An 18521-nucleotide genomic window follows, 5' to 3' on the forward strand; every position below is an offset into this window, starting at 1 on the left:
AGGTATTTCAGTTCGATTCTCGCACCGCTATACAGGCAGGCACACTTCAGATTTACTGCAGGATTCAGCTTTATTGCTCAAACAGTGAAACTACACCAATACAAAATAAAATATTCACTTTAAAAGCAGCATTTGAAATACACTTTAAGTAAAATTAATATTTAAAAAGGATGTGTAATTTTTTTGATAAGGGTTACAGACATGTCTCTGTTATGTTGTGTTGGCACAGTGTTATATTTATCAAAAAATGCAGGTATTGGCAATACATTATTTTTCTCCAGTGAGGCAGGTGAACTGTTTACCGGTACAGCCCTGTGTGTGTGTGTGCATCACATCTGAGATTAAGGCGCTTAAGTGCGTTGCATATGCAGCTGAAAAGGAGGCCTAAACTAAATGCGTGCAGAGAATGAAACAAATCTGCTATAACAAACCACTTGCGAATGACATTAGGTAGCTCTGCTTACAGGTGTGTGTGATGTATTCATATCTCAATTATTAATATTGACCCAATCGCTTCTATATTGTGTTTGAAAGTATCTTGGGTTCTGCAAGTCTACAGTGCTGTTATACACTCCACCCCAAAGCCAAGCACACTGAACAGGACATCCCTTTAATTATCAATATTGACATCTATAAAATACACACACATACAGTATATATGTTATATAATGTACGTCAGAAGTGTGCGTCTCTTCTGCAGTTCGATATGTCCCTCATGTACGTCCTTCCGTCTCTATTTGAACTGTATCAGACTTCAGTCATACTTAGAAGACAAAAAAACAATAGATGGTTTCCAGCTACACGCTTTATTTCCAGTGAGCTGTTCGTAGTTGCAGCCAGGCCAGCCCAAGCCTCACGTGCGACGGGGGAAGTGTGCCTTGCACTACAGTTTGGCCGAGGGGGGGGTGACTGGCGTTCCGGAGTTCAGGAAGGCTGTGATGAGCGGAGCCACGGTCTCGGGGCTGTTCAGGTGGACGTGATGATCCCCGGGCACCTCCACCACACTCACCTGAGAGAAGAGAGAGAGAGAGAGGCTGGCACAGAGAGACTTCCCAGCGTGCATCGGCAACAGGGAGCGGAATCACCGTTCCTGGGTTGAAAGGACAGAAGCGCGTCTCACCTCGCTCAGCTTGTCCCCGTAGCCCTTGATCAGCTGCTGCAGCATCTCCGCCTGTTGGGGGCGCTGTCTGTAAAGCCTCAAGATGCCCTCCTCCGCCCTGAGAGAGCAGGACAGCGAGAGCAGCTCGATCAGAGGAGTGTCTCACCTGTGCAGGTGTACAGTGTCTGCTTGGTGTGCTATTTGTACAATGTTTTTTAAAATGCACTTGTTTTTGTTTTGGTAGTGGAGGTTTTGTTTTTGTCAAATGCATTGACCGTTTTGATATAATTTTATAAATGCATCAGATTGTTTTGGTTTGGTTTGTTTTATGATTTATCTGGTGCATTTTCCGTTGATTATCAATGCATTTGATTGTTCTGTTCAAATTTGTTGGTTTGGCAGTTTGCCATATTATCACAAATTTATTGGTTTGATTGACTTAATGCACATGTTTATTTTGAGTTTATTTGGTAGTTGTTTTTTTAAATCACATTTGGATTCTTAACAAATTTTAATCATAGGTATTACAATTTTGAATGTTTTTATTATTTGAAAATGTAAAATACTCAACCTAATAAAACAGTATCTGTACTGTATTGTCACACATATAGAATTATACTTTGTCAAATATCTGTACAGAAACACGTCTGATGTCAAATGCATGCAAGTCGTGTGTAAACTGTGTGTAACAGCATCGTCCTGTGCGGTGCAGTGCAGTGGGTTAGTGTGGTACAGCGACACAGCACTGCATGGCTGTTCTATACAGTGTAACAGGACAGCAGGACAGTACAGGAGTCTGGCAGTAGTAACAGTATAGTAAGGCAGTAGTAAAGCAGTTCTTACATCACTAGCAGCACCCTGGCCTGGATCCTGGCCTGCATGTCTAGACTTTGTTCCAGTGTGATCCTGACGATGTTGGTCTAGAACACACACACACACACACAGAGTCAGTTTAACACAGCAGGGACGCTCACCCAGTCTCTCCTCTAACTGGAGACTCGTGTCACTTGAATACAATTACAATTCACTAATGAACAGGCAGACACACGCACACAATACAGTAACAGCACAGTGCAGCTCAGTCATTTAGTACAGACAGACAGACAGACAGACAGACACTGAGACTCACCAGGTTGATTCTGTAGTCTCTGTTGAACACCACACCTGTATTAGAGAGGCAGGGTTATACAGACGGAGCACCTGGACGCTGAGAGACAGACAGGCACACACTCACAGAGACGCAGTGCTTGTTTTTTGTCTTTTGGGCAACATTTTGCTTTGTCAGCCCAACAGGGGAGACTGAAATCTGACTCAGAGAGGCAGAGACACATCTTTACCTCCCTCCACTGCCGTGCTCCCTCTCTCCAGCAAGACGGCCACAGACTCCTCCGAGAGAGACGGGTTAGCAGCCTGGAGCCTGGAGAGAGAGAGGAGGTTAATACAGACACTATGACTGGGCACTACAGCACACCAATACCCCACTCACACTGAAACAAGTGCCGGCAAGGTCTGTGTGAACGGGTTATTGCCGGCATTTCGACACAAGCAATTTTCCACCTCGGGTCCTCGTCTAAATGCCAGCATGAACTGTGTGAATGGAGCAGGAAAATTAATGCCAGAAAATAACACGTCGCATCACATCCTTGTGTGGTCAGGTGACGTAACCAATCAGAATAGGGGTGCAATTTTGTGACCACAACACAACAAGGTTACACCACCTTTGACCAAGAACTTGTGACTATAACAAGTCACAAGCTTGTAACCGTAACAGTCGTTAGAAATAGCAGAGGTTGAAAATAATGCAGTCGAGTGTTACTGATGAACCAACAGGTTGGCGTATGTGATGCTAAATATTGTAACACATGTCAGAAGTTACATACCAATAAATCATGCAACATATAATATCTCTCTATACAGGCAAACGTGCTAGACTGCATTACAGTGACACTGATGGTAGTTTGTTTCGAGTTATTTATTCTGATTTTAAGGCAGTAATGTCAAACTTCAAAAAATAAAATGTTGTTTTGAGCAATCAGTCATTTGCAGATCTGCACACCCAGACTTTTTGGAGATACAGATACACACACAATGTAATGTCATGCTTTTTAAATTAATTTAATTTTAGTTGATTTCACTTTGCTGCAGTATGTGTCAAGACACACACTCTTGTCACGCGACCAGAACCGAGAGCCGAGTCTCATACTGGGTTTACTGGTTCAGATGATCTGTGAGTGCTGGGTCCAGTGACCGCACTGCAAAATCACACAACCATAGTCTGATGACCTGGTCACAGCGCGAAACACACCTAGACTGACGTATCGTTTGCCTTTCTCTCCTGACTAGTTCTTGCTAGTGAGTCCAAACCGAACCGGCGCCCTGGTCAGAACCAATAACCCACATTAAACACAATGCAGGAAACTGGTGTGGTGGAAGAAAGTTTTGGAGTGGGGAGTTCTGATCAGAATTGATTACGTGCATGGGAGGAACAGCGCAACACAGAACTCAAAGGACTTTAGGCCAGCATGACATGTTTTATTTTTTTTTTAAGACAGAATAAAGCTTTTATACCCCTTCTGGGACATACCCCCAGGGGGCCTTAACATATTATAATCAGTGTCTGAATGGTCATGTCTAATAACTAGCAGTGATTTCATTGTCATTCTGAACTAAGCCTTCCCATCTCATCAATATTATAATCAATACTCATGAATAATAATCATTATCCTCTGAATTGCCAGTTCCATTGGAAGGTAATTTGCAGATTATATGTTGCAAGAAAGGAATTTGAGCTGCTGATCACCAAGTTAGAAGTAACAGCAACCAAGGACAAAGGCAGGATAGGATGTTAATATTTTTCCCCCACACTGGCAAAACAGGGAAATGATCAAACTTTTACAGACACGTCCAGATTATCGGTCCGTGTCTCCTCCCCCGAATCCAAAGTCTCTGTAGCTTTCGATGCGATTGAAAAACTCGGGGATCTGCAGAAATCTTTCATCACTGAGACAGAGAGAGAGGAGAGAGGGGGGGAAGAGAGAGGAGAGAGAGGAGGGACGGAGACTGACCGTTTGAGCGCGCTGTCATAACTGTACACCTTCTCTCTCCTCCCTCGCTCCCTCTCTGCCTCAAACTGCACCAGCTCCTCTACCCCTTTCCTCACAATGCCTGCCATCTCTTCCTACGTAGAGAGAGAGAGAGAGAGAGAGACAGGCAGAGACAGGCGCACTACAGTCCCTCACACTGGCACACAGACGGGATGTGCGTTTGCCTGTGAGCTTTGCAGACTGGGCTGTGAGCACACGCTACACTGAGCTCAGCCCGTCTTCACTGTGCTTCTGCATTCGGACTTAAAAACACAATTTCCTGAACTTTATTGAGAAGCTTGTTAAGAGCGCGGCCGGGCTGCATCTCCTCTGTGGCTCGGACCTCACTGGGTACAGGCGGAGAGGAGGAGAGAGAGAGAGAAGGATAGAGGGAGGGGAATCAGAGGGAGGTGCGGAGGTGTACTCAGTGTCACCAGGCCCATGGGCAGGGAGAGAGAGAGAGAGAGGGGAAAAGAGAGAGAAAGAGGGATGAGGGAGAGAGAGGGAGAAAGAGGGAGAAAGAGGGATGAGGAGGTGGTCTCACCTGGGCTGTGGGCAGGAAGCCGAGAGAGTCCAGAATGACCAATGAGTCAACCAGCTCAGGGAACACTGCGCTGAACTACACAACAAAACAACACAATTACACTTCGCTGAACTACACAACAACACAATTACACACTGCGTTGAACTACACAACACAACAACACAATTACACACTGCGCTGAACTACACAACAAAACAACACAATTACACTGCGCTGAACTACTCAACAAAATAATTACACACTGCGCTGAACTACTCAACAAAACAACACAATTACACTGCGCTGAACTACACAACAACACAATTACACACTGTGCTGAACTACACAACAAAACAACACAATTACACTGCGCTGAACTACTCAACAAAATAATTACACACTGCGCTGAACTACTCAACAAAACAACACAATTACACTGCGCTGAACTACTCAACAAAATAATTACACACTGCGCTGAACTACACAACAAAACAACACAATTACACTTCGCTGAACTACACAACAACACAATTACACACTGCGTTGAACTACACAACAAAACAACACAATTACACACTGCGCTGAACTACACAACAACACATTTACACTGTACACAACAACACAATTACACTTTGCTGAACTACACAACAACACAATTACACACTGTGCTGAACTACACAACAAAACAACACAATTACACTGCGCTGAACTACTCAACAAAAAAATTACACACTGCGCTGAACTACTCAACAAAACAACACAATTACACTGCGCTGAACTACACAACAACACAATTACACTGCGCTGAACTACACAACACAATTACACTGCGCTGAACTACTCAACAACACAATTACACTGCGCTGAACTACACAACAAAACAACACAATTACACTTCGCTGAACTACACAACAACACAATTACACACTGCGCTGAACTACACAACAACACAATTACACTGTGCTGAACTACACAACAAAACAACACAATTACACTTCGCTGAACTACACAACAACACAATTACACACTGCGCTGAACTACTCAACAAAACAATTACACACTGCGCTGAACTACACAAAACAATTACACACTGCGCTGAACTACTCAACAAACTAATTACACACTGCGCTGAACTACTCAACAAAACAACAATTACACACTGTGCTGAACTACACAACACAATTACACTGTGCTGAACTACACAACAAAACAACACAATGACACTGCGCTGAACTACACAACAACACAATGACACTGCGCTGAACTACACAACAAAACACAATGACACACTGCGCTGAACTATACAACAAAACAACAATTACACACTGTGCTGAACTACACAACACAATTACACTGTGCTGAACTACACAACAACACAATGACACTGCGCTGAACTGCACAACAAAACACAATGACACTGCGCTGAACTACACAACAAAACACAATGACACACTGCGCTGAACTACACAACAAAACAACAATTACACACTGTGCTGAACTACACAACAAAACAACAATTACACACTGTGCTGAACTACACAACAACACAATTACACTGCGCTGAACTACAATTACACACTGCACTGAACAACACCGTCACAAACTTCACACCACATGCTGAACACAACACAAACTACACAATCACACACTGTACTCACCAGTCCACCTACATTGCCACCTGAAACAAGACACACAGAGACAGTGAGACATTGAGACAGAGGGGCACAGAAAGGAGCAAGACACAGTAAGACAGAGTGAGACAGAGAGGAGTGAGACACAGAAAGAGAGTGAGAAGGAGTGAGATAGGGAGAAGGACTGAAAAGCAGTGAGACAGAGAAGGAGTGGGACACAGACAAAAAGAGTGAGACAGAGACAGGGATAAGTAGTGAGACAGAAAAAGAGTGAGAGACAGAGAGACAAAAAAAGTGAGAGAGACAGACAGAGACAGAGGAGTGAGAGACAAAAAAGAGTGAGACAGTGAGGAGTGAGACACAGAGAGAGAGTGAGAAGGAGTGAGAAAGAGATGGAGAAGGAGGAGATAAAGGGAGGGGGAGACAGAGAGAGAGGGATGAGCGGGGGGATAAAGTGACACACAGACAGACACACAAAGAGACAATCAGACAGAAACACACACAGACTGACCCATGCTGTGCCCAATTATGGAGAAGCGTTTCCACTGCAGAGCTGAAAATGCAGATAATAATAATTTGATATTAAAAACACTATTGAACATCTACTACTCCACTACTACTACTAAGAGCAGCTTATGAATTACATTTTGCACTTTTACAAGTTATCTTGTTTTTTTCTTGTTGCATATAGAAAGTGAAATGCTACTACTAATAGAACTACAGCTACTAATACCACAGCTACAACTGAAACTGAGACTCACAACCCTTTAACTCAATATCAATCACACGTCTGGATTGGACACACACATCTTACAGAGGTCTTGACCTATAAATAGCCATGCTTGTCATATGTGACTTATAATAACAATAATACTAATCCTAATAACAGCAACAAGAGGTAGAGGAAGAGGGGCTCTGACCCCGTGTGACCCAGCACAGGTCAGCAAGGTACGTTGTGAAGCTGTAGAACTCCCCAGGGGGCCGGTGGGAGGAGCGGCCATGACCTGGGAAGTCAACACACACCACACGCCACTCTGAGAGAGAGAGAGAGAGAGAGAGAGAGAGAGAGGTGATGTTAATATGCAACCCCGTACAGAGGACAGTATAGTGCAGAACAGTGCAGTCCAGCCCAGTCTCACCTGCAGGCAGCAGGGGGGCCAGCCGGTTGAAGGACCCTGCGTTGTCGGCCCAGCCGTGCAGGCACAACACCGGCCGCCCCTCTTGAGGACCCCAGGCCCGCGCCGCCACCTCCCCCCATGGCACCGGGAACCGCAACTCGGCACACTGCACTGTAGGGTCAGCAAACAGGACAGTGCAGTACAATATAGTGTTACACAGTGCAGTGTAATACAGCACAGCACAGTGCAATACAGCACAGTATACTACAACACAGTATATTTCAGTATAATACAGCACAGTATACTAATACAAAGCATAGCACAGTGTAACACAGCACAGTATACTACAACACAGTATAGTACAGCACAGTATATTTCAGTGTAATACAGCACAGTATACTAATACACAGTATAGTGCAGAGTAACACAGCACAGTATACTAATACACAGTATAGTGCAGAGTAATACAGCAATACTAATACACAGTTTAGTGCAGAGTAACACAGCACAGTATACTAATGCACAGTATAGTGCAGAGTAATACAGCACAGTATACTAATACACAGTATAGTGCAGAGTAACACAGCACAGTATACTAATACACAGTATAGTGCAGAGTAACACAGCACAGTATACTAATACACAGTATAGTGCAGAGTAACACAGCACAGTATACTAATACACAGTATAGTGCAGAGTAATACAGCACAGTATACTAATACACAGTATAGTGCAGAGTAACACAGCACAGTATACTAATACACAGTATAGTGCAGAGTAACACAGCACAGTATACTAATACACAGTATAGTGCAGAGTAACACAGCACAGTATACTAATACACAGTATAGTGCAGAGTAATACAGCACAGTATACTAATACACAGTATAGTGCAGAGTAACACAGCACAGTATACTAATACACAGTATAGTGCAGAGTAACACAGCACAGTATACTAATACACAGTATATTTCAGTGTAATACAGCACAGTATACTAATACACAGTATAGTGCAGAGTAACACAGCACAGTATACTAATACACAGTATAGTGCAGAGTAATACAGCAATACTAATACACAGTTTAGTGCAGAGTAACACAGCACAGTATACTAATGCACAGTATAGTGCAGAGTAATACAGCACAGTATACTAATACACAGTATAGTGCAGAGTAATACAGCACAGTATACTAATACACAGTTTAGTGCAGAGTAACACAGCACAGTATACTAATACACAGTATAGTGCAGAGTAATACAGCACAGTATACTAATACACAGTATAGTGCAGAGTAATACAGCACAGTATACTAATACAGTTTAGTGCAGAGTAATACAGCACAGTATACTAATACACAGTATAGTGCAGAGTAATACAGCACAGTATACTAATACACAGTTTAGTGCAGAGTAACACAGCACAGTATACTAATACACAGTATAGTGCAGAGTAATACAGCACAGTACGTGAGCGCCGGGTGTCTAACCTGTCTGCTTCATGGTGGCTGAGGTGGACAGACGTCTGACCGCCTGTAGCATTATTTACTGTGTCACTGCCCCGGGACACGGACACACACAGACACACACTGCTGCACAGAGAGAGAGAGAGAGACTGGCGGGTTACACAACGACAGACAAGGGGGCACACTGACGTTTACTACACTGTACAGATCATTTATGTCGTGACTGCAGTAAACTAAAACTACAGCATCTTCAAAACACAACAGTGTTTTACACCCGAGAAAGCAACACTACTATAGCGCAAATACAGTTTGCAACGGTGTGAAAAAGAACGATTGTATCACGATTATTGCGAGTACTATTCTGATTTAGAACTTGAAAAACTTCTGACAGAAACCTTTGTACGATTGGAATGCATTACCTCAACAAATAAAACCGCATCCGGGTACAGAGAAGGCTGGCCAATCATAATCTGTCCATCAGAGGACCGCCCCATTAGCACCAATCACAGCAGCTCTTGTCCTCACTGTCCAATCGGAGCAGGGAAGAGGCTGTGATTGACAGCACAGCTGAAGTGAAGCAGGTAATCGCAATGCGCACTAGACTCTGACGCTATTGGATGATTGGCAGCTCGACCAGCGTGTTAGAAGCGCGGAGACGCGAGGAGGCGGGGATACGTTTCCCACAATGCCTTGTAATACCGAATCCAGTATCAATTAGTGTCATTAATTGGAAGATAATTAAAAATGATTCACAACATGTTACAACAAAGTATTGCAATTACATTCAAAGTATTACTACTAGTACTACTAATAATAATTATCATAACACCTAAAATGCTCTATTAATATCGGCTTCTGTACTAAAGTAATGTTTCAGTTTAATGCATAATTAGGCTACGTACATAGAATAATAATAATAAAAACCTGTACAATACATATCCAATACAAATCTTAATCAAGTAAAATACATATACTTGATACTACCACCACCAACAGTAACAACAGTCATAATAATAATAATACCGATCGCAGCATCAATCACGTCTCCTGCTAATGCGGTGGTCCCTGTGGTCGGCGCGTCACTGGCTGGGCGGGGCTGGGCGGGGCGGCGCTGGGACCCGGCCGGCGGGAAGGCGATAAAGGCCGGCAGGAGGGCGAGGCCCGGCGCCGCACAGACGGAGAGCAGCGGAAACCCTGGCCTGACTGCGCAGCTGCATTCGCGATTGTGGATTTCCAATAACCGATCAAAGTCAAAACGATACTGTCATTGTGCGCACAGAGCGCTGAATCTAGACTGGCAGTGCAGTCTTGTGTGTTTGGCTCTGTCATGCGGCTGCGCGCTCCCGCGGCGGCGCTCGTGCTGCAGTGCCTCGTGCGCGCCGGCCTCTGCGCGCGCTTCCTCAAGAGGCGCGCGCCGCTGCCCCCCGCGCGCCCCGCCGACGTCATCCCGCGCGTCATCTGCACGGAGCGCGAGATCCGGGCGCTGTTCCGGCCCGGGGTGCGAGACGGGCTGCGCGTCATGGGTCAGTTGAGTCCTCTGAGCTGCGCGCTGCGGGCAGGAGTACTGGTGTAGTATCGGCAGTGGGAAGGGTACTGTAGTTCTATAGTAGCAGAATTAAAGTGGCAGGAGTGAGTAATTTTGTTGTAGATCGACTGCACTTCTGGTGGTGGTGGTGGTGGAGTAGTAGTAGTGTGGTAGCAGCAGGAGTATCAGCAGTGGGAAGTGTACTGTAGTTCTTTAGTTGCAACAACTGCAGTAATTATATAGCAGATCCAGAGTAGTGTTGTAGTAGAACAGCTCCACTTACTGTGCAGGGGTGGTGGTAGCAGGATTGACAGTATTGTCCTAGTCTTTCTGAACCCGTCTTCAAGTGATTGGAATAATTGGTGAACTCCCCCTGTCAGATGAGTCCGGGGCGAGTGTCCCTGTGCGGGACGTCCCGGCGCACTGCGGGGTGAGCGAGCACAGGGACCGGGGCGGACAGCTGGCCTTCTCCAGCGCGGTCGACGGATGCTTCGTCAACAAGGAGGTCCGTCTCTCGCTCTCCATTGGTGTAGTGTTAGCGGTGACCGATCACGTTGACTTGAAGTCGTAACTGGTCAGTGTCTGCATCAACCCCCTCTCTCCCCCAGGCTGGGTCCCTGGCTCTGGCTCTGGGGGTGCGGCTGCACTCGGGGGAGCGCTGGTACCAGGTCAACATCACCTGCCCCGACACATTGACCCAGCCGCAGGGTGAGTGCGTCTCTGGGTGCATCTGTGCTGAACCAAGTGTGTAAATGTCCTCATGAGGTTGTGTGTTCAGGGAGGGGCAAAGACTGCAGCACCCAGAAGAGCCTGCGTGTGCCCTGTGGACCCCCAGGGGCCCCCCCTGCCGCCTGCCTGAAACTGGGCTGCTGCTACAGCCCCCCCCCAGAGCGGCAGTGCTACTACAGACTGGACGGTGAGAGGGGGGGGGTGTTAATGGCCTGTAGTGTCCATTCTGTCAATCAGTGTTAATCCTTCTCTCTCGCGATCAGACTGTTCTCAGGATGGCCAGTTCATCTTTGCGGTCAGACGGACGGATGCCGACCCCCCCCTCGACCTCTCCAGGGTCCGGGTCAGGGGTCAGAGCAGGTCGGAGTGCCTGCCTGTGATCATGACGAGCGAGGCGGCAGTGTTTAAGTTCGGGGTGATGCAGTGCGGAGCGCAGAGAGAGGTGCAGAGAGGCAGGCGGTGCGGGGAGGTGTTGTGCATCAGTGTCACAGTGTTGGTCTCTCCATGTCCAGGTGTACGGTCAGGTGTTCAGGTATGACGTGGAGTTGGAGGCGGAGCCAGCGGTCAGTGAGCTGGAGTTCGGCCCCGTGTCCAGAGACACTCCCTTCAGGTCAGCCTGCCCCCTGGCCTGGATGCCTCCCAATGACTGAATGCGTCGGTGTTAATGCCTCTCTCCTGTCTCTCAGGGTGCGTGTGGAGTGCCAGTACAGTGGGGCGGCTCTGGTGCGCACCGGCCTGCGGGCCCTGGACCCGCCCCTGCCCCCCCCTGCCTCGGGCCTGGGCTCCCTGAGAGTGGAGATGAGGATCGCCACGGGTACGAGCCGCAGAGCGGGGGAGAAGAACATCTCTGGGCTCTGTGTTGGTCTGCTCATCTCTCTCTCCTTTCCCCAGACTCCTCCTTCACCTCATTCTACCCTCCCGAGCGCCTGCCCCTGTCGCTGCCCCTGCAGGAGCCCCTGTACGTGGAGGTCCGGGTCCGAGACCCCCCAGACCCCGGCGTGACCCTGCGCATCCGGGACTGCTTCGCCTACCCCGCCTCCCGGCACTCGCTGTGGGTGCTGCTGTACAACGGGTGAGCTGCTGTTCCTGTCACAGCCACTGTCCTAACATGGCTTTCTTGAGTTGAGTGAGGGTGCGCGGGGGACATGTAGTAACCTTTCTCTGTCCCCAGATGCCCCAACACTCTGGACAGCGAGTTCCCCAGCTCTGTGCTGGAGGGGCCGGGGGCGGCTGGGGGGGACGGGGCGGTCCAGTACCGGCGCTTTGACATCAAGACCTTTACCTTCATCGACCCCGAGACCGGAGAGCCCAGCCAGGAGGAGGTGCGTGTGCGCGGCAGGGAGGGGTGCAGGGGTGCGCTCATCTCGTTTGTATGGCATTATGATGTAAGTCGCCCTGGATAAGGGTGTCTGCCAAGAAATAAAAATAACTCCTTTGCTTGCTTTCTCCCCTCCCCCCCAGGTGTATTTCTACTGCTGGGTGGAAGTGTGCGCTGCGGACTCGGAGAGGTGTCAGTCACAGTGCGTTCACAACACCAGTGAGTACACGCTACACACTGGACACCGTCCCGAATCGGTCTGTGGAATCCAGTTCTACATGACTCTCCTCTCAGCCGCAGGTCAGTCGGACAGTGAGCGGCTGCGCAGACAGCTGGGTTCTGACCCGGAGGCTCGGCTGGTGTCGGTGGGTCCGGTCCGGCTGGGGAACGGCACTGCACACCGCACCCCCCCTCCGGACAGCCTGAGAACAGGGGCAGGTGTGTCCTCTGTGTCCTCTGTGTCCTCTGTGTCCTCTGTGTCCTCTGTGTCCTCTGTGTCCTCTGTGTCCTCTGTGTCCTCTGTGTCATTAAACCTCTTCCCCCAGTGCTCGAGATGCTGTCGGTCTACTCCATCTCGGCCATCGGCTCTGCCTCCCTCTTCCTCCTCCTCTCTGCCCTGGCGATGGGGCTGCTGCGGCGCCGGGCCATCCGCCGATCTGGCGTCGCCAGGGAGAGTGGGGCCGTCGCCACAGACACCGCCTCTGAGACCGTGGCCACCTCCTAGCTGGACCGATGCGCAGGAGTGTAAATAAAGCTTGAAGTTTGTTTCAGTTTTAATCTGGGCTCTGTGGTTTTTGCAGTGTGTTGTGGCTGTAATAGTGGCGTTTAATTCTCTGGGATCTGCCTGTACAGCTACAGGTTGAGCTAGAGCTGCTCTGACACCCCGTACATCATCCCAGAATGCATCACTTGCCCTGTGCAGCTGCTGGAGTCATTTCTGGACATCATTTCAACCACTCGTTCGCTAATGGCAGGAACAGTGATGCAGTCCCCTCCCCTTCAGCTTTTCTCCACAAACTAGTATTAGTTAATTTTCCTCAATGTCTGTAGTCAGTGTTGATATTTTTAGAGTATGAAATGGGGTTTCAGGGAATCAAGCTGTATTTATAGCCACTCTGGGAAATGAGGGCTCAACTGCCAATGGCTGTCCAGTACCAGTGCGTTTAAGTGTGTTGGTGCCTGTGCTGTACGGTGTGGAAACCCAGCTCAGACTCCCTCTGCAGCTCTGTAACACACCCTTCACCCACAGGGGTGCAGTGTCCATTCAAGTTTGCTTCATTGGCAAGACCTGCACGAGTGGTATCATGTTGTCAAAGCAGTTTTTACACATGACTTACAATAAAACAAACTGACTAACAAGACTCATATATAGATATTAATTATAGTAAATATATATACATCTACCCACATGGTGTAGTGCTGTGTCCCCTCATGTTGTGACTGGTTTCTACATATTTTGCAACCAGTAGGGCTATCTGTCAGTCTCTCAGGAGTATCTGCAGCTTCTCTCTCTGTCAGCTGGGGGTATTGGGGGAGAGAATTGGTGATTTATTGTGTAAAAGTCTCCTTTATTGGTGTGTACATATTGCAGAGCAGGAGACTGTGCATCTGTGTTGGCCTGTTTCTCTGGCCAGGCTGTGGTCACTGAGACGGTATTTGGTCAGGATCTGTCTCTGCTTCGTGTCTCTGACGGTGAAGAGACTCTGCCAGGGTGGACCCTGTTTAGGGCCCGATAGTAACCCAGTTCACTGTGGGATTTAGTTTCTGTGTCCCAATGTTCCAGACGGGTGGTTTTAGTTTGTTCAGTGATTAGTTTGACTGATGGGTAGCTGGTGAGCAGTGCTGGTTTGAGGCTGGGTGGTGTTATTGGGGTTAGGAGCAGTTAGCCTCAGGGCCAGCTGACTAAGGGGGCTCTTTCTTGGGCTCTCGGGGCCTTGTATTGCAGTGACTCTGGGGGACTTGTCTGGAGATGCATCCAGAATTTCAGTGCTCTCTTCTGGATGGGGATGAGCAGTGGATGGCGGCCCAGTTCGGCCCTGCATGCAAGATTGGGGCCGTTTCTCTGCACCTGAAGGATGTTTTTGCAAAACTCTGCATGCAGGGTTTCATTTAGTGTAGTCCTGCTCACTGAGTGGAGCCCATATCTCACTGCTATACAGCGCAATGGACTGAATGACACTGTCCATGATCTTGGTCCAGATTCTAATGGGGATGTTTATTTGATACAGTTTTCTTTAAATGGCATAGAAAGCTCTGCTGGGTTCCCTCTCAGTGCCCTCACTGCCAGGACAAAGCTCCCCGATGCACTGATCTTTAGTCCGAGGTAATTGCATCTTGGACTGAAGATCAGTGCATCAGGGAGCTTTGTCCTGGCAGTGAAGGCACTGAGGGAAACCCAGCAGAGCTTCCTATGCCATCAAAAGAAAACTATATATTTTTTAAGTTCACTGCCAGGGCCCAGATCTGGCAGTACTGCTCTAGCAGTGCCAGCTGCTGCCGGAGCCCCTGTTCTGTGGGTGACAGGAGAACCAGGTAATCTGCGTAGAGCAGGGATTTGATCTCATCAAAGAGGGTGAGTCCAGCAGCTGCAGACTGCTCCAACAGTGGCCAACTCATCCCTATAGATGTTGAACAGTGTTAGGCTCAGACTGCAGCCGTCTTTGTTTTCTGTATGCATAGATTTTATTACATCATAAACTTTACCCCCTACACCACTTTGAAGTAATCTATAATGTAGTGCTTATATAATATAGATGAGACCATGTCTCCCTGCCAATTCCCCAGGCAAAGGGGAATAGCAGGCTATCACCACTAGAGGGAGAGCTGTGGTCAGTCTCTGTTGCACACCGTGAATGAAAAAGACCAAAGAATGAGCCACAGACAGACAGACAGAGACAGACAGAGAAATTGATAGGCAAAGAGGAGGAGAGAATAAGAGACGGATACAGAGAAAGAATGAAAGAGACTGACAGAGGCAGAGGATAAGACCAAGTGCAGCTGAGACAGACGACAGGGAGAGAATGAGATGCTGACAGATGGACAGCTGGACAGATGCAGTGTGATTGTGTTCCTGGCTCTCCTTGTCACTGACCTACACTGACCTTCCCTCTCACTGCACTACACACATTCCCACAATGCACTGGGGTCACATTCCAACACCCTGCATGCCGACTGCTATGTGTGTGTGTGTGTGAGGGCTTTAATGTCTCAGTGTAGTTCGGGGAGCAAAAGTTCTTCCAACATTGTGCATGTGGATTCTGGAAACACCAGCCAAACACAGACTGAGACAGAGAGAAAGTAAGTCATGGAAAGACTTTTAGAGAGCAAGAGAGAGAGAGAGAGGGAGGGAGGGGTGTTGTCAGAGGCAAAGGGGACAAGGGAGGGTGGGAAGAATGGAGGCGGGGCCAGTGGGACGTGTGGATTTGAGATATTTTGGACAAGGATATTGTGATTGACTGACTGACAGACAGATGTATGGAGCTGCCTACGTGACAGACTGAGCGGAGGGAGGGACGGAGGAGAGGAAGGTCAGAGGAGACGTGGGCAGGTTATAAAGGCCAGAGACGCTGCAGGAGAGCGACACATCCATTGTCCTTGAGGAACAAGAGTGCCAAACAACCACACAGAGAGAGAGACTCAACGCCAGGAAGACTTTTAAACAACTACAGGTAACTGTCAGTCAATCAATTGTCAGTCAGTCTGTCAGTGTGTCAGTCAGTCAGTGTGTGTTTGTCAGTGTGTCTGTCAGTGTCAGTGTCAGAGTGTCAGCGTGTGGTTCTGTCCACAGTGACCCGGTGCAGTGATGTCTCTGAGCTCAGGCGAGTGGGATCTGGTTCTGAAGGCCTTTGGCTGTGTGAAAGCTGACGCGGCGGGGAACGGGGGTGAGGTCCTGAGACGGTGAGGCAGTGAGCTGGGCTCAACGCACTGAACCTAAACTATATAAAACCACATGTACTGTATTATACTGCACTGTACTATACTGCATTATACTGCACTCTACTATACTATACTGTACTGTACTGTACTATACTATACTACATTATACTGCACTATACTATACTGTACTGTACTATACTACATTATACTGCACTGTACTATACTGCATTATACTGCACTGTACTATACTATATTATACTGCACTGTACTATACTGTACTATACTATACTACATTATACTGCACTATACTATACTGTACTGTACTATACTACATTATACTGCACTATACTATACTGTACTGTACTATACTACATTATACTGCACTGTACTATACTGCATTATACTGCACTGTACTATACTATATTATACTGCACTGTACTATACTGTACTATACTATACTACATTATACTGCACTATACTATACTGTACTGTACTATACTACATTATACTGCACTATACTATACTGTACTGTACTATACTACATTATACTGCACTATACTATACTGTACTGTACTACGTTATACTGCACTGTACTATACTGCATTATACTGCACTGTACTATACTATATTATACTGCACTGTACTATACTATATTATACTATACTACATTATACTGCACTGTACTATACTGCATTATACTGCACTGTACTATTGTATATTGTACTCTCCTTCTCTCCCTCCATCTCTCAGTGAAGTGTCAGTGTGCAGTGACTGTGTATGAACTCTCCCCCTCCTCTCTCTCTCAATTCAATTCAAATCCAAAAAGCTGTATTGGCATGACTAATTGACACCAGTGATATCAGGGCATTGTCACACATGTCCAGAGCTCAGGACCAGGGCGATGGGAACTCACTCTCCCTCTCTCTCTCTCTCTCTCAGTCTGTTCAAGGCTCACCCCGCCACCATCCAGCTGTTCCCCAAGTTCCGCTCGCTGTCGGAGGCAGAGATACAGGAGAGCGCGGCGGTGTCCAATCACGGCGCCACGGTGATCAACAAGTTGGGCGACCTGCTGAGTCGCCGTGGCGAGTATGGGGCGGAGCTGAAGCCCATGGCGCAGAGCCACGCCCACACCCACAAGATCCCCCTGGAGAACTTCACTGTGAGCTTTCCCTCCCGCTGACCTCTGTGACTGTGTGTGTGTGTGTTTCTCCAGCTGATCAATCAGGTGTATGTATTCACTTTGTGTGTGTGTGTGTCTGTAAGTCTGTATCTATCAATGAACTTGTATATCTTTCTCTCTACACTGTTATAGAACTGTAATGTACAGTGTTATCCACTCAGCTCTCTCTCTCTCTCTCTCTCTCTCTCTCTCCAGCTCATCAGCGAGGTGATCGTGCAGCTGATGAAGGAGAAGGTCGCAGGGTTCGGGGGCGACTCTGAGGCGGCCATGAGGAAGGCCCTGGCTGCCCTGGTAACAGACCTGCAGGGGCTATACAAGGAGCTCGGCTTCAAGGGATAAGACTCGCCCTGTATGAGCTCCCCTCCCCTTGTCCCCCTCAGAGTCCAGGCCAGGCGTTGTGGGTTTGATGTGCTGTAGCTTCAGTAGTGTATGTAGGAATGAATGGAACAATAAAATATACTATACTCCACACAACCAACATGGTCTCTTAATTCACTCACTCCCCCCCTTCCTTCCTTCCCTCCATTTCTCTTGTTCTCTGCCTCTCGCTCCTGTGCCCGTTGTCAATCCATCCAGCTCTCCGCATCCGTCTGTCTGTCCAATTCTCCCTTGCTCTCCCACTCTCTGCCCCCTCACATTCTGCCACAAACAATACTTCACTCTCGGTGAGTATTCGTGCTATGATCAGGTCACCAGGCTGTTCATTGGTATAGAACATCTGACACATGTGTGACAATAGTTAGCATTAGGGTTGCAAAGAGTCAGAAACTTTCCAGGGGAAGTTAAGCCTGGGAATTTTGCCACAATGTCATCAGAAAATGTTAGCTTATAATAGTTTTTCTTTTTGCAGGGGATACACATAATAAGGCAATTCTAGGTCTTGTGGCATGTTTGGGTTAAAATATCCTCATTAAATGTCACTCCAGTAGAGCTGCACCCCTCTGCTGCACAGCGCACTCCTGCATCACATGCGCA

At 47.6% G+C, this 18521-nt stretch overlaps 3 protein-coding genes across 6 annotated transcripts; 2 read left to right on the forward strand and 1 right to left on the reverse strand.

Annotated features, from left to right (window-relative positions):
* Window positions 1–589: 589 nt before the first annotated feature.
* serhl (serine hydrolase like) lies at window positions 590–10261 on the reverse strand. Of its 4 annotated transcripts, XM_066707339.1 has the most exons (14): window positions 9942–9964; window positions 9338–9442; window positions 8943–9044; window positions 7476–7625; window positions 7257–7370; window positions 6848–6889; window positions 6364–6383; window positions 4727–4801; window positions 4165–4277; window positions 2437–2516; window positions 2229–2263; window positions 1943–2019; window positions 1121–1217; window positions 590–1009 (listed from the first exon to the last, which is right to left on the reverse strand). In XM_066707339.1, exons 3-14 carry the CDS (start codon window positions 8992–8994, stop codon window positions 884–886), a joined length of 981 nt encoding a protein of 326 aa, XP_066563436.1. In that variant the 5' UTR covers window positions 8995–9044; window positions 9338–9442; window positions 9942–9964; the 3' UTR covers window positions 590–883. The 4 variants fall into 4 exon arrangements, with proteins under 4 accessions (XP_066563436.1, XP_066563437.1, XP_066563438.1 ...); XM_066707340.1 differs by lacking the exon at window positions 9338–9442 and having other exon boundaries at window positions 9942–10261; XM_066707341.1 differs by lacking the exons at window positions 7257–7370; window positions 7476–7625 and having other exon boundaries at window positions 9942–9959.
* On the forward strand, window positions 10246–13267 carry LOC136751895 (zona pellucida sperm-binding protein 4). The gene is made up of 12 exons (XM_066707647.1): window positions 10246–10441; window positions 10824–10948; window positions 11052–11151; window positions 11222–11359; window positions 11436–11614; window positions 11685–11782; window positions 11859–11986; window positions 12064–12244; window positions 12344–12494; window positions 12634–12709; window positions 12785–12928; window positions 13036–13267. The coding sequence occupies exons 1-12, from the start codon at window positions 10246–10248 to the stop codon at window positions 13212–13214; spliced, it is 1695 nt and encodes a 564-aa protein (XP_066563744.1). The 3' UTR covers window positions 13215–13267.
* Window positions 13268–16046: 2779 nt separating this feature from the next.
* On the forward strand, window positions 16047–18020 carry mb (myoglobin). Its single transcript, XM_066707337.1, has 4 exons — window positions 16047–16158; window positions 16278–16387; window positions 17306–17525; window positions 17742–18020. The coding sequence occupies exons 2-4, from the start codon at window positions 16293–16295 to the stop codon at window positions 17883–17885; spliced, it is 459 nt and encodes a 152-aa protein (XP_066563434.1). The 5' UTR covers window positions 16047–16158; window positions 16278–16292; the 3' UTR covers window positions 17886–18020.
* Window positions 18021–18521: the final 501 nt, after the last annotated feature.

Source organism: Amia ocellicauda, chromosome 6 (assembly GCF_036373705.1).
Source record: "Amia ocellicauda isolate fAmiCal2 chromosome 6, fAmiCal2.hap1, whole genome shotgun sequence".
Taxonomy (NCBI): domain Eukaryota; kingdom Metazoa; phylum Chordata; class Actinopteri; order Amiiformes; family Amiidae; genus Amia; species Amia ocellicauda.